The 15,751-nt window shown below is 36.6% G+C and overlaps 1 protein-coding gene and 1 pseudogene across 1 annotated transcript; both read left to right on the top strand.

The window, feature by feature from the left end:
- Positions 1-2,792: 2,792 nt before the first annotated feature.
- LOC122047094 lies at positions 2,793-12,593 on the top strand (annotated as a pseudogene).
- A 1,249-nt stretch (positions 12,594-13,842) lies between these two features.
- LOC122048680 (RING-H2 finger protein ATL39-like) lies at positions 13,843-14,602 on the top strand. Its single transcript, XM_042610214.1, has 2 exons — positions 13,843-14,066; positions 14,332-14,602. Exons 1-2 carry the CDS (start codon positions 13,843-13,845, stop codon positions 14,600-14,602), a joined length of 495 nt encoding a protein of 164 aa, XP_042466148.1.
- The last annotated feature ends 1,149 nt before the right edge of the window (positions 14,603-15,751 follow it).

Raw genomic sequence — 15,751 nt, 5'->3', positions numbered from 1 at the left:
TACTTTAGCATGTTTCATATCGACTATGGATGATTCGATCTATGGAGCATAACAAGGAAAGCGAGTGATTAAAATGAATAGATTCTATCTAAAATGGAAGATTAAATAGATTTGTATCTTTTGATGTTATTACTGGTCGACCCATTTCTGTTATGTATAGAAATGATTGTGAATATTGAATATAAAACATGCTCTTGACATAATAGTCATTATGAGGGATTAGAGATGTTCATATTGATGTAGATGAAGATTATTTAATCTGGGTAAATAGCAAGACATGGATATCTCCTAGATAATAGTTGTGTGCCACTAAGAGATTGGATATTTCCTGGGTAACGGATATGCTCCGCTAGGAGAGAGGCTATGTGTTATAATGAGAGTGTCTCTAATTCATTTGGAAGAGCAGTTAAGTAAAGTGTAACAACTTTGTTAGCATTGATCACTCAAAGAGCAGTTATGTAAAGTGTAACAATCTTCTTAGCAATAATTGCTCAGTGTGTTTGCTGTCGCACGAATCATTTTCCCTAATATATGGAATGGATGTTCTTATTTAGTCTGTGTGACTAACTAGTTCTTATCTAGTCTTTGTGACTTGATTATAATATAGTTTATGTGACTTATATAATCTTTATAACCAGTTAACCTTTAAGGATTGACTTAGATGAGTGGAAAATATTGGTGTTAAGAAGGTGAAAGGGTGCCTCTTCCCCTTCACCTTCCAACCTTTTCTCATTCCTCCATTAATGGAGGTAGAGGAAAATGAAGAGTCATCTTCCTCTATAAAAAAACGTCCAAGGCAATTAGTGCAATGAGGAAAAGGGAGCAAGAGGGGTGCATGCATCAAGAAAGGTTGTTGCGTTGTGTACGCAGATGGGACCGAAGCACATCAGAAGTGCTGTCAGAATTCTGTCGAGACTATATGTCTTGCAGAGAAGAAGAACATTTGAGGTATGGATTTGGTTTGTGAACCATGAAGAACTTTTCGATTCGTTCATGATCGTTCTTCCGACGACAAGTGGTTCGTGATCATTTTTCTGACGACAAAGGAAGATCAAGATCTACTACGGGAGATCACTGTGAGTTTTACAGATTTTATATTTCTATATTTTTCATGCTTTAGAACTATCAACAAAGTCGTCCGACCGCTGACTACAAGTGCTCAGGGAGTCAATGCCGAGTCAATCCCAAATGGATCTCCGAGTCAAGAAAAGATGTTGAATCACATAATGCGAAAACATATAAACATAGGAAAGAATAGAGAGATGAACAAATATAATACAATTACTTTTTTATTATTAATAATTAATTATGATAGGCTAACAAACTTATTTATACATATGGTCAAAATAATATATAGAAAAATATTAAGATAAATATGGTAACAGATTACGATAATTATGGTAATAAGAAATATATAAATAATGATAAATATAGTTTGGATTACAATCCAGATATGATAAATTATCAATAATTGAAATTAATCTCTGAATCTCTTGAACCTATCTTTGTCGTCATTACTCGACAAACTCAATGGGAGATATTGAACGTTGAGTTTAATTGACAATAACCAATCAAATATTTTAGAGCCAAACTATCAGTACGACCAACCATTCAACAAATCTGTTAAACTTTGCCTTTGATAAAAGAAGACAACAATTAAAAGGAGATAGAGAGTTATTGCTTGAAGGTTGGAATATGATATGTCGCCGAAATAAGAGCAACAAAGAAAGAAGACTGCATTTTGATGACTGTATATACTTAGAGCAAATGAAGAAAATCTTCTATTATATGCTAAGCAAACCCTAAAAAAAGCTTGCTATTTGGCCTATAAGAAGATGGCTAAACAAGGCAACACTTGAGGAAAGACTACTACAATGTAGTTATTGTTGAAGAAAAGGAGAAGAAAGAGAAAGGAAGATAAAAAGAGGGACGAAACTTGATGTCCTTGAAATTAAAAAAAAAATGATATTGCCTTTGTTACAGAAAAAATAAGAGGAATCTCGTTATTGTTGGATTTCTTGAAAGAAGAAAAAAGGTAAGAAGAAGAAGAAAATAGGATATTAAGAGATAGGAGATTTAGAGTAACTCATTGATGATTGTGGGAGAGAAAGATTAAGAGGAAGAAATATGCTAATAAAAAATTCTTGCCTAAACGGAAAGCAAGAAGAAAGAGGGAGATAAAATGAGAAAATCATTATGTAGTGAAAAAGAGGAAATGAGGAAGGATTTTTTTTTAAAAAAAATAAAAAATAAAAGAAGAAAAAAAAACAAATAAGAGTGAGGTGGCGGATGCGGCTAAAGAAAGGATTATGTTGATGTGTGCATGAGAGAAAAACATAAAAGAAAGAGAGAAAAGAAGCGGTTATGCGGTGGCAGAAGGTTTGAGATAACTCAGGTAAGAATAGAAGAAAAGCGGCTTTAGAGGAATGCGATGGTGAGGCTTCGCATATCAGTAAGGAAGTCGTTGGAATCTAACTGTTGTAAAAAAAAGGCAGCAGACTACTAACGACTGGAACTTGTTGGTAGGAAGGGAGAAAAGTTATCAGAAAATTTCTGTTTACTTGTAGTCGTTGGTTAGAAAAGCATAGCGGAAATAGGTCTGGAGCAATTCAACTTAAAAATAAAATTTCCTTCTGTATTATGAAAACTCAATTGTTCAAAAAATTATATTTATAAAATAGGAATAAGATACTTTACATTTTCATTCAAGAAAATGAGTAACGAACTTTTGCAATATGAAATTGCGTTATTTATTTCCTTCTTTTTGCTCTCTTTTTTTTCCTGCTTACCCTGTTACATCCTTATCCTCGTTACTGCGTCCCTCATGGCAGCCGACCCGGAGCGGCTTCCGCAGGTGCTCATTCTCAGCCCGAAGCAAAGTTTGGCGCGAGCCCTCTCCGCTCGCTTCCGCCTCCTCAAGCCGTGGGAGTCAACGATGCCACTCGACCGCTTCCTCGCCGCCCACGCCGCAGCCGTCCGCGCTGTGATTTCCAACCCCTGGCCTCCGTCGACGCACCCCTGATCCACGCTCTCCCCTCCCTTGGCTTCGTCTTCACCACCAGCGTCGGCGTCGACCACATCGACCTCGCCGAGTGCGCGCGCCGAGGCATCGCCGTCGCCAACGCCGGCACCATCTTCTCGCGTGATGTTGCCGACTACGCCCTCGGCCTCCTTGTTGATGTCCTCCTCCGCGTGTCGGCATCCGACCGGTACATCCGCCGGGGATTGTGGCCCATCGCCGGAGACTTCCCTCCCGGACGTAAAGTACGATTTCTGTTAAACATTCCTTTGCTCCATTCATTGTTTTAATCTCGATCCAAATCTGCGGAAATTAGATCTGAATCTGAAGTTCAAAAGTATAAATCAAAATGCTAATACTTTTGTTCCAAGATCCCATTACTCATCTTTGGATAATATTATCATTGTGTTCATATCTTTTCTTTTGAAACATTGCGAGTCATAGAAAACTCACGGTAAGATTTACTTAGAAACTTGAAAGGGAGTTGGAACAGAATGTTGAGGGTTTCCCTTTAGGTTTGACACCAATGAAAGAAAGGTCATTTTTCTTTAGGAATGGGTGTGAGTGATGCAGACCTGGGGCAGAAATTATCCTTGGCAGGGCATGGACCAACTCCGCTTAGATTTAGAGTATAGCCCCTTGGCCAATTGAAACTCACTTGAACGAGGGAGAGGGTTATTAAAGAAAACACTAAGTCGATGTAATAAAATTCATTCTATTGATTGAATAATATTGATGATATGCTTTTTTAAAGAGTTCAATGAATAGATTGGATTCATGTAGCTGTTCTTAATAGTCTGAGACAAATATGATTTGATGATAATGACCGTGAGTATGTTTCCTCTTCTCCTCTAAGATTGTCTTGTATGCTGAAACGTAAGCATGATTTGCTCTTTGAGTTGCTAGTTTGGAACCTAATAGAAATCTATGTAGTTACATGACGGACTGATCCTGAGCGATGACAATCATCTTATGGCGAGTGATTGGTTGGCACCAGCCAATTGCTTAAGTAGGTTTTTGTTGGAAGGTGGTGGACTCTCAAAAGCTTTCTAGGAAGGGAAAAAGAATTGTAGTAATAATGATTTGGCATTGGAAAAAAAATACATATATTGCAACTTCACATTACATGAGTATTTATACTACTCAATAGAAACTCCTAGACCATACATCATTAATTAGATACATGGACTTATTCTATCTAGATACATGAATTACAAGAGTCATGTTTCACTTGGTTCATATACATAAAACATTTATGGTTAATGTATTCAAGTTTAATTCAATTTCTAGCACTCCCCCTCAAACTTGAATCTTCCTTACTCCAAGCATGAACCTTAATCTTTGAAAATCATCAAATTTGAGTGGCTTTGTAAAAATATCAGCAACTTGATTCGTAGTCTTCACATACTCAAGTTCAACTTTTTTCTTTGCAATGTATTCTCGAATAAAATGATATCTTGTGTCTGTTGGTGCAATCAACCTCAAGAGTTTTGATGTTTGACAATATACCTAAGTTTGGTTAGTTTGACCAAGAGTTTATCCAAACAAGACTTAATGTTTGGAAGAAAGAAGTCTAGTCTGAACTAAATGACTAGCAAAAGTCCTAACTTAGTTAGGCAAGGGTAAGTCCTAATGAGTGAAGCTAGTGGAAATCCTAGGGGGAGGTAACCTTAGGTGGTGGAAGTCTTAGTGAGTGAAGCTAGGCCCTAGTGAGTGAAGTTAGGCCCTAGTAAGTGAAACTAGGTGGTGAAAATCCTAAGGGGAGGTAACTGTAGGTGGTGGAAGTCCTAGTGAGTGAAGCTAGGCCCTAGTGAGTGAAGCTAGGTGATAAAAATCCTAGGGGAAGGTAACCTTAGATGGTGGAAGTCCTAGTGAGTAAAGCTAGACAGTGAAAATCTTAGGGGGAGGTAACTCTAGGTAATGGTAAAGTCTTGGATACAGTCCAATCATGAAGCTTAATAAGTCGGGTAGACTTACAGGAGTACGGCTTGATCCTAAGGGGGCGATTAACCCTTAGGTGGTAGACTTGGAGGAGAGATCTCTAAGCACAAGGTAAGCCTAATAGGTCGGGTAGACTTACAGGAGTACAGCTTGATCCTAAGGGATTGACCCTTAGGTGGTCGACTTGGAGGAGGAACCTCTAAGCAATAGGTAAGCCTAGTAGGTCAAGTAGATTTACAAGATTAAGAGTAAGGTTGCTTGTTTGTGTATGTTTGGTTGTTTTGTAAGAACCTGGAGCTAAAAACAAAACAGAGAGAAGACAAACACAAATGGGTGAACCGGACTTGACTTCGGTCGAACTGGACCCAAACCGGTTCAATAAACCGAACCAGCAGTTTGGTAGATCGACTGGGCTTGGTCCAAATTACTGAGTTGTGAAACGCTGATATGGAAGATAATGTGGTAAAAGATCTGGTTTATCTTTATGATTTGGATTAAGATAAGGATAAGCCAGATAAAGTGGATAGAGATAAGACTTGATCCATATATTGCTTTATCCAAATATGCTTCATCTAGATATAACTTCATCCAGATAAGAGTTGATCCAATTCTATAAAAGGAGATGAAGGCTCTACGTTCAACACATCGCTTCTTCTACTACTCATATTCCGTGTACTCAAAAGGAAGGCTACTAGGCGAAGCTTTGCGACTGGGGAAACTCTAGGAAGGGTACGCTGCGCTCAAGACTTCCGGATCAGCTCAACAAAGTTTTTGTTTGTATTTCTTTTATTACAAGCTGTATTTACTTTATCATTCTTTTATGCTTGTATTTGCTAAACTTTAAGACGGGTTTCTTCGCCTCCGGAAAGTTTCCAGAAAGGAGACCACTAGTGGACTCCTACTTGAGTGCGTAGGCCTTGGATGTACTGACCCTAGGGGGTTGGGAACCAAGTAAATCCCGTGAATATTATTTTTCCTATACTTTATTTTATATTTCGCTGCTACTAACGACTTTGATAGAAAGAACGGACGAAATCGAAAGCGACAAGTCGAGATTTACACCCCCTCCTCTTGACCACACTGATCCTACAATGTCAATATGCTTGTTACGTTCATGAAACATCGAATTCTTAGCCAAATTTTGAGCTGACTTATTATTAATCATGATCCTTGTAGCATCTTCTTGCTCCAAATGAAGTTCAATATTCTCAACCATATAGCGTGACAAGTGCAAGAAGTAGTTGCAACATACTCAGCTTCACAACTGGAAAGTGTCACAATAGCTTGCTTTTTTGAAATCCAAGAAATTGCATTATTTTCAAGAAAGAATATAAAACCAGTTGTTTTTTTATCATCAATGTCTCCCGCAAAATCACTATCACAATAGCTCGTCAACTTGTAATTGCTAGAAGATGAATAAAGAATATCATAATCAAGAGTACCTTTAATATAACGAAATATCCTTTTAGCTACCAACATGTGAGACTCAGTTGAATTCTCCATAAATTGACTCACAACTCCAACTGCAAAAGAATATCAGGTCTTGTTCAAGTTAAGTATCTCAAGCTCCCAATAAGACTTTTAAAAGCAATTGGATCAATCTTCACTTTCTCCTTTCTTCACTTTGGAGAGTTGTGCTCCAAATTGCATAGGGTATTAACAGGTTTGCAATTGAACATGTTGAACTTCTTAAGAACCTTTGTTGCATAACTTTCTTATGAAATATAAATTTCATCCTCCATTTGCTTTACTTGGATTTCTAAGAAATAAGTCATGAGTCTCATGTCAGTCATCTCAAATTCATGACTCACGACTATCTTAAATTCTTTAATCATTTTTTGATTATTTCCTGTAAATATGAGATCATCCACCTAATGCAAACAAGTAAGAAACTTTGACCTTCTTCTTTCATATAGAGTGCATGCTCATGGATGCAACTCAAGAAATCATTTTATTGTAAATACTTGTCAAGTCAATTGTTCCAAGCTCTTAGCGTCTGTTTATGACCATAATATGTCTTCTTTAGCTTCGAGACCTTGTCTTCATGCACCTTAACCATATATTCAATAGGTTTCTCAATGTAAACATCTTTGTTAAGATAACCATTAAGAAAGGCAAATTTAACATATAATTGATAAATCCTCTAATGATTTTGAACGATAAAAGATATCAACAAGTGAATTGTCTCCAATCAAGCTGCCGAAGCAAATACCTCGTCATAATCAATACCTTGTTTTTGCTTGTAGCCTTTAGCAACAAGTCATGTTTTATACCTTTCTACTTCTCCATTGACATTTTTCTTTGTCTTATATACTCATTTAACTCCAATAGTCTCATGGTCTTTTGGAAGTGATACTAACTCCCAAGTATCATTCTTCACAATGGTTTGCATTTCTTCATCGATGGTTCATCTCCATTTCTCATCATCTTTTGCTTCTTCAAAGCTCAAAGGTTCAATATCTGCAAGTAAACAAAACAAACTCATTTCATCAATAGCATAAGTCTCATTGTAGATGTCATCAAGACTTCGATATTTTGGAGTATTTTCTCCCGAAGATGATCCCAGTGTTATTGATAACCCAGTTGTTAGTGGAGTAGATTTCTATTGGACTTCCTATTCCACATGAAAGTAAGGAAGGAAATCATAAGACCCTTCTTCTTCCTTGGAGCTCCAATCTCATAATGTATCTTCATTAAATTCTACATCTCTATTGAATACAACTCTTCCTTTATGTGGATTGTATAAACTGGACCCCTTGGAATTTTTATCATATCCAATGAAAATAAGTTTATGACTTTGATCATTTAACTTGGATCTTTCTTATTCAAGGACATGTGCAAATGCAATGAATTCAAATACTCGTAGATGTGATACACCTGACTTCCATCCACTCTATGCTTCTTGAGGTGTTACATTCTTCAAGCTCTTTGTTGGAGATCGATTTGAAAGATACACAACACATGTCACAGCTTTAGTCCAAAACTCCTTAGACATGTCTTTAGACTTTAACATACTCCTTGCCATATTAATTATTGTCATGTTCCTCCTTTCAGCATCTCCGTTTTGCTGGGGTGATCTTGGAACTGTCAAAAGACGACGAATTCCATGCAACTCACAAAAGCTGTTAAATTCATTAGATGTAAATTTACCATCCCTATCGGTTCTTAATGCTTGAATTTGATATCTACTTTCTTTTTCAACAAGAGCTTTGAAATTTGTGAATGTACCAAATACCTCATATTTTTTGTTTCAAAAAATAAACTCATGTCTTTCTATCGGAATCATCAATAAAAACACAAAGTAATAGCTTTTATTGAGAGATTTGGGCTTTATAGGACCACAAACATCAACATGGACAAGTTGGAGTGGTTTGGCTACTCTTGAAACAGATTGCTTTGGAAAGCTCTTTCTTGAATGCTTGGCTAGTAAGCATGTTTCACAAATTTGATCAGGGTGATCAATTTTTGGAATCCCTTTCACCATCTTATGATCTCCCAAAGTTTTGAGTCCATCAAAATTCAAATGGTCAAACCTCATATGTCAAATCCATGGTGGATCCTGGATATAAGTCTTCAAGCACAAAGATCCACAATTTTTCAAGCACAATAAGAACATCCTGTTCTTAGTCATAGGCACCTTAGCAACAAGGTTAGAATCTTGATCTCGTAACCAAAGCATACGATCATTCATATGAATCTTGTAATTTCTTTCCACAAGTTGACTAATACTTAAGATATTGCTAGTCAATTTTGGAACATAATAAACATCACAAAGTACTTTATGACCACCATTCTTTGTTTCAAGAAGAATTGTATTTTTGCCTTCAATTTTCACCTTTGTGTTGTCTCTTAAGCTTACAAAGTCTTTCTTGTTTGTATCAAGCTCCACAAATTTACTTTTATCACTCGTCATATGATTGCTAGCTCCATTATCAAGGTACCATATGTTTGCTTTTCCAATAGTGTCTTCCTTAAGTGCAAGAAACAAGGATTGCTCTACATAATCTTCCTTGGTTCTCCATTAGATTTACCTCTTCTTCTTCCATATTTGATTGACACTTCCAAGCATAATGCCCAAATTTGTGATAAGAATAGCATTCAGTTTGAGATTTATTTCTTCTATCATCATACCTCACATAGTTACCTCTTCCATGACCTCTTGAAAATGTTTGATTTCTTTTATCAAACTGAGAAGGTTGCTCATCTCTACCTTGACCATGGTCATGTACTGAACCTCGGCTTCTGCCTCATCCTTGGCCTCACCTCTACTATAACCACCTCCTTTAGTCTTCAAATTGGTCTTTGCTTGTAATACATGTTCTAATTGTTCTTGCTTTCCACGGTTCATCCTTTCTTCATGAGCCCGTAATGATCTGTTTAATTCAGCAACGATCATGATCTCCAAATCTTTGGACTCTTCAATTGCAACAACAACATGATTAATTTTGTGCTAAGAGAGCGTAGTACCTTCTTAATTACCTCAAACATGGTTTCTCCAAGTCTCTTCATTTGATTGACAACAAGCAAAAACTCTTGTAAAGTAGTCAGAGATATATTCACTCTCCTTCATAAAGAGTGATTCAAACTTAGCCCTTAGAGTTTGAAGTCGCACATTCTTCACCTTGTCTACTCCCATAATAGAGTTGTGAAGCGTCTTCTAAACTTTCTTTGTTGTCTCATTGACTATTTTCTTGATCATGTCTTCATCCAAACCTTAATGGATAGTAAGAGCATCTTGATCTCTCTTTCTTCCTTTCTCCAAAGCATCCTTTTGGTTTTGAGGTAGAGTTGTCACATCTAAGGGCTCTTCAAAACTCTTTTCAACGATATCCCACACTCCTTGAGATCTAAGAATAACCTTCATTCTAAGTGACCAATTCTCATAGTTGAGTTTGGTAAGTTGAGGGTATTGGGAAGAAAAGGATTTTGATGTCATTAGCTTTGATACCTCTTTGTTAGAAGGTGATGGACTCTCAAAAGCTTTCTAGAAAGGGAAAAAGAATTGTAGTATAATAACTTTGTATTGAAAAATAAAATACTTATCTTACAACTTCATATTACATGAGTATTTATACTACTCAATAGAAACTCCTAGGCCATACATCATTAATTAGACTTATTTTATCTAGATACATGAAATACAAGATTTATGTTTCACTTGGTTCATGTATTCCAGTTTAATTCAACTAACCGTTTTGTGTTTCATATGCAAGTATCTTTTTGCAAACTCATAACCATCTCATTTTTCTGCTAAATTTGGTTAGTGTATGTCAAGGAATAAACTAAACGTTTACCATCTGTATTGCAGTTAGGAGGCAAACGGGTTGGCATTGTTGGACTCGGGAGTATTGGATCTGAAATTGCGAAAAGACTCGAAGCTTTTGGTTGCTCAATCTCATACTTCTCAAGAAACAAAAAGCCATTATTTCCTTACACCTACTTCCCCACGGTTTGTGATCTTGCAGCCGAAAGTGATGTGTTGGTCATTGCTTGTGCTCTCACAGAGGAAACCCACCACATCATCGACAAGGACGTTATGTTGGCATTAGGGAAAGATGGCATAATTATAAATGTAGGAAGAGGGCCTCTCGTCGATGAGGCAGAGTTAGTGAAACACTTGATTCAAGGGAAGATAGGAGGTGCTGGTCTCGATGTGTTCGAACATGAGCCTGCTGTTCCGGAGGAACTATTTCGTATGGACAATGTAGTGCTGTCCAGTCACCAGGCCGTGCTTACAATCGAGTCAAGTAACGACCTTGTTGAACTGGCAATGGAAAATTTAGAGGCCTTCTTCTCAAATAGGCCTTTGCTTACTCCTGTCCATGGAACAACCTGATCCCAGATAATACTGAATCCTGTTCTTCCTTCAGTAAATATATATCATTAAGAAAATGGTACAACAGAACATGTGGCCCAAGAAAGTTATTCGTATCTAATGAAGTCTCTGATCCAAATGGTTGTCTAAGGTGTGAAATCACATACATGCACGTGTACCCTCATGGGTACTATCCTCATAAAACACCACTCACTGTGGAACACATGATCATAAATACCATCCCAATTTAGTAGACTGTCATATCGGTATCATCCAACTGCAAGCAGCGAACACCCTGGCACTGTCAATATCCAAAGCTAGAGCCTCTGAACAATCCATGCACGACACCACAGAGGTATGAATCCATGTAACCATTCAGTGTCTGAGCTCTTTGCCATGTCCGATGTCTGTACTTCATCATTCATATTTGAGCTATTTGCCATACCCGATGTCAAAATGCATGAACCTAGCCGCAATGATGGTCCATAGTATATGACCATCCAATGTCAGCACACCGTCATCTCTGCCAGAGTTCTCCATGGTCCATCCCAGTTCAACATCAATCCAACTCACAAAATACCAATCATTAACCAACGCATGATCATGAATACCATCCTCGGAGCTAAAGCCAGGCAATGTCAGCTCTGGTATTACTTCCTTCCTCTTTCCATTAAGTGGTAAGATGTAGTTGCAATGATTTACGATGAATTAGCTCGGACTGATCAAATGAGTTTAGCTTGCACTGCAAAATACAAAGTCAAGTGGTCTGAGCATCATAACGGCTCGACATACGTCAGGATCCAGATATATTGTTGAACATGTCATGGATCTGGTGAGTTTAATTTAAAGTTAAATAAGTAAATTTTGTATTTATTATTAAATTTGTATAATTTTATCCTAAATTATTTGTGTATGCAGAACGTGAACTAGCTTATCAACCTACTTATATGGAGGTCTTTCTTAAGACCCACAAGAAAAATAATGACACATTTGTCGATACTAGATTGAAGGTGATACACTTAAAATTATTCACTTTATTGCATTTAATCGTTTCTATCTTGATTAACTTTAGTAATTATGATCCAATTGAATAATATTCATATTTTATTTTTCCAGGATCAAATGACAGATAGAGTGGCTCAGACAACTCAGTCACTAGCAGCGGAGAGTCACAACATCTATTCATCGATGCACTAAATGAGATATACTATGATATTGTCGGTGGACAGACAAAAAAACACCACCCTCTACGTCCTTTGATCGTTCAAGGACTCCTAGGGGTCGTGATGGTTCCTCTTCCTCTTCTTCTATTGAGATGTGGTCTCTAAGACGGAAAAATCAAGAACTATGCACTCAAATTGCCTCAATAGATCAGAGGATGAATCAACAGATGACTGTTGAGGAGCAGAGACAAGTTGAGGATGATCGGAGGCGAGCCGAGAATGATCAGAGGCGAGCCGAGAATGATCGGAGGCGAGCCGAGGACGATTGAAGGCGAGCCGATGAGGATAAGAAGCGAGCTGAGGATCATAATGCTCTCATGACTCATATGCGAGCGTTCATAGCTAATTTGCCTCCACCACTAGTTCCATTGCATTTTAATTCATAGGAGACTAAGGATTTATTAGATCTCGATAATTAGCTTTTCTAATGTTTGTTTAACTAAAACTCAAAATTTTTTATCATACATAAATCATGCAAAATATATTTATTTTGTTTTTATAATATAATATGCTAATTTCTAAATATTGTATTACTATATGTTTCAGGAGTTCAAATCTTTTGACATTGATGATTATCGTTTGCTCATTTCTTCTATCCAGGTATCAAAATTGGTTATACATATATAACATTTTTATTTATACATAAATATAATATAAATCTATTGTATTTGACTTTATGGGATTTTCTATTATTATTTTATATATGGATGTACTATTTGGATTATGAATATGCATGGATAATGTTGTTTTTTTCTATTAGTTTGTTTGTATCGATGTTTGTTTGTATGAATGTTTAGATGTTATTTGTTTTAGATGATTGTGATTGTTTCTATTATGGATATTTAGATACTTTCTATTAGTTTATTTGTTTATTTGTTTATTTGTGTTAGTGATTTTATGGATTGTATGAAATGTATAAAAATGTGTTTGTATGTGTGGTTGTGAAATGTGATCATATGGATTGTATAGATGAATGTGAAATGTGATTGTGTGGATTGTGAAACATTTTAAATTATTTGTATGTATGAAATGTTATTATTTGTGATAATTTTTTTTATATGTGAAAATTGTAAACAGGTTAGAGCTTACATAAAAACTGTTTGCTATATATTTTTTTTAATACCAATCGAATATCGACGGAATCGGTTATTCAATCAATAATATCGAAATGGATTACTGACAGAATCAGTAATTCCATCGGTAAATCCTATTATGTAATATAGACAAAATCATCGATTCTGTTGGTAATTATTGATGAAATTGGTGATTCCGTCGGCAAATCTTATTATGAATTATCAATGAAATTGGTGATTATATCAGTAATTACTGATGGAATTACTAATTTTGTTAGTAGATTTACTAATGGAATTGGTGATTTCGTCGATATTATTTGCTATGGAAATTCATTTTTCATCGGGAAATAATAATTATAGAAATTAATTTTGTTGGAAATCATCAATGGAAAATATAATTTCGTCGGTAAACTCTTATAACAAATTATCTCCTGATAAATTATTTTTTATCATAATTTATCACTAAACGTTTATACCGATAAAATTGATAAAATTATGATAGAATTTTTTTATCAATAATCTTATTTATTCTGGTAGTATTGTAGAAAGACTACCACTTGTATTATATTGAGTTTTGATTCAGACGTTTTGCGGTTTAGAAAATAGTCCCTTTATATTCATTGGTGAGGATAGATATCTTCATCTATTTTACAAGTAGGGGGGGTCATTCATCCCACTAATGAATATCCGATCTAGTAGGGGAGCGCTATATAAGGACCTCCGCAGCGTTGTTCTCGCCTCGCCCACCAGTCACCAGTTGAATTCTTCGCGATGGACGACTCTCCGACGCACAGGAGCGGCGCCGATGACGGCGGTGTGTCGTCCGTGGAGATTCCGGCGTGGGAAGCCGACTCAGGTGGCGTTGACCTCCGCATCGAGGGGCAGGTGGCGATAAGGCGCTGCCGTGCGTCGGGCGGCGCGCGGCCCCAATTGACCTGCCACTTCTCACGCCTCGTGGCTCCTAATTCTGAGGACGCCCATTTCACTGGCCGCCGGTACTTCGACCGCCTCGTCCATCAGCACACATGAGAGGAGGAGACGCGGCGGATGCTCTCTTTCGTTCGTAGCTGCGAACCACGTGCGCCCCGCCGACCTCGAGCTCCTCGCAGTACACCTTCGTCATACTCGACCGGCTCTCGATCGCGGAGCTCGTCGCGGTGGACATCTCCGCCGTCATCAAAGTCCCCGCCGCTCCTTCCACTTCCTCCACCGACCTTCGCGTGTTTCTGCCTATGGAAGGCTATCAATATCTGCATTCAGTGTTCGGAGACGACGTTGGCATGGGGACGGATCGGAGTCCGGTGGAGGGCCCTGCAGGTCGGCGTCCGCAACGGCCGTGGAGGCTCTCCAGACGGTGACCCCGGAAGGGCCAGGCTTGTGCTCGATCTGCCTAAATGACTTCGATGCGGCGATTCAACTTCTGGCGATGCCTTGCCGCCATCGATTTCATGAGGTGTGCTTGAAGGAGTGGCTGGCGCGGAGCAATTCTTGCCCTGTCTGCAGGTTTCCTCTCCCTGTTGGCGCAGAGTAGTGGTTGGATCTCCGAGTAATTACTTCCTGTAATTTATTATTATTTTTTTAGCATATTTTTATCTTGGATATTTTTTCTAACAATAAAATAAAATTTTAAATTTAGGAGAAAAGCATATATATATATATATATATATATATATATATATATATATATATATATATATATATATATATATATATATATATATTAAAATAAATTTACATTCATGTCTTTTTTTATTCATATCGAAAATAATTCTCAGATTTATTAATAATTTCTACAAACGTATCAATCAGTGATCTAGAGTTCGAGACTCAGCTGAAGCGTATTATTAAAAAAATTTCTCATTAATCAATGGAGTATTATTGAGAATTTTTCTCATTAATCAATTAGAAATTTAGAATTTTCTTTAATTCCACATCTTAAAATTGACAATACTACGAGCAGAGAAACTTCTATAAATACCTTAGGCCGGTATGTTAGAAAGTATACTTTTCTTGATTTTTTGATTAAGATCAAGTATGATATTAAATTAAATTAAATTTTATAAGGGGAAGTCTATTCTAATAGTTTGCTGTTGGGATGCTTGAGCATTACCTTAACATTGCACTATTGCATATGCATTTATGTATTATATTAAACTCGCAACCAGGGTTAGAGCCGACAGTTACCTGTGTTCATGTATTATATTACACATGTAACTTAGAGCCGGCAGTTGCCCCATCTCAATTTTTTATAAGTAAATATTAAAGTATTATCCCACTAAAAACATAACAGTAGGATCAATCCTTAACAATTAAAACCATTTTTCATAGGTTTACACAATGTATTACGTAAAGCTAATATATATAATTATTAATTATCTCTCATTGTATTAATGGCAGTTACTAACATTATAAAATAATATAAGTAATCTAATATAAATGCAAAGCTGCTTAATTACGATATTTTTAAAAATGATTAAATGATATATATATATATGAAAAATAATTATCAAGGAATATTAATTTACTATAACTAAACTTAAAGACTAAACCTAAGCTCTAAAAAAGAAAAAATATATACTAGGTGCTCATAACATGAGCGCCATAAAAGAAGTTAGGTAGTATTCTTGTGTGTGTATATATATATACACACATATCTATATATATGAAAAATAATCATCAA

Source organism: Zingiber officinale, chromosome 2B (genome assembly GCF_018446385.1).
Source record: "Zingiber officinale cultivar Zhangliang chromosome 2B, Zo_v1.1, whole genome shotgun sequence".
Taxonomy (NCBI): Eukaryota; Viridiplantae; Streptophyta; class Magnoliopsida; order Zingiberales; family Zingiberaceae; genus Zingiber; species Zingiber officinale.
Note: the sequence above shows the minus strand (reverse complement) of the source record. Positions and strands in the feature narration are given on the sequence as shown.

What these genes read in the sequence shown, in the direction of transcription:
- LOC122048680 (XM_042610214.1), top strand. Translation starts at nt 13,843, where the DNA reads ATGGACGACTCTCCGACGCACAGGAGCGGCGCCGATGACGGCGGTGTG. An exon ending in GCCCATTTCACTGGCCGCCG is followed by an intron (nt 14,067 to 14,331) that starts GTACTTCGACCG and finishes ATCTGCATTCAG; the next exon opens with TGTTCGGAGACGACGTTGGC.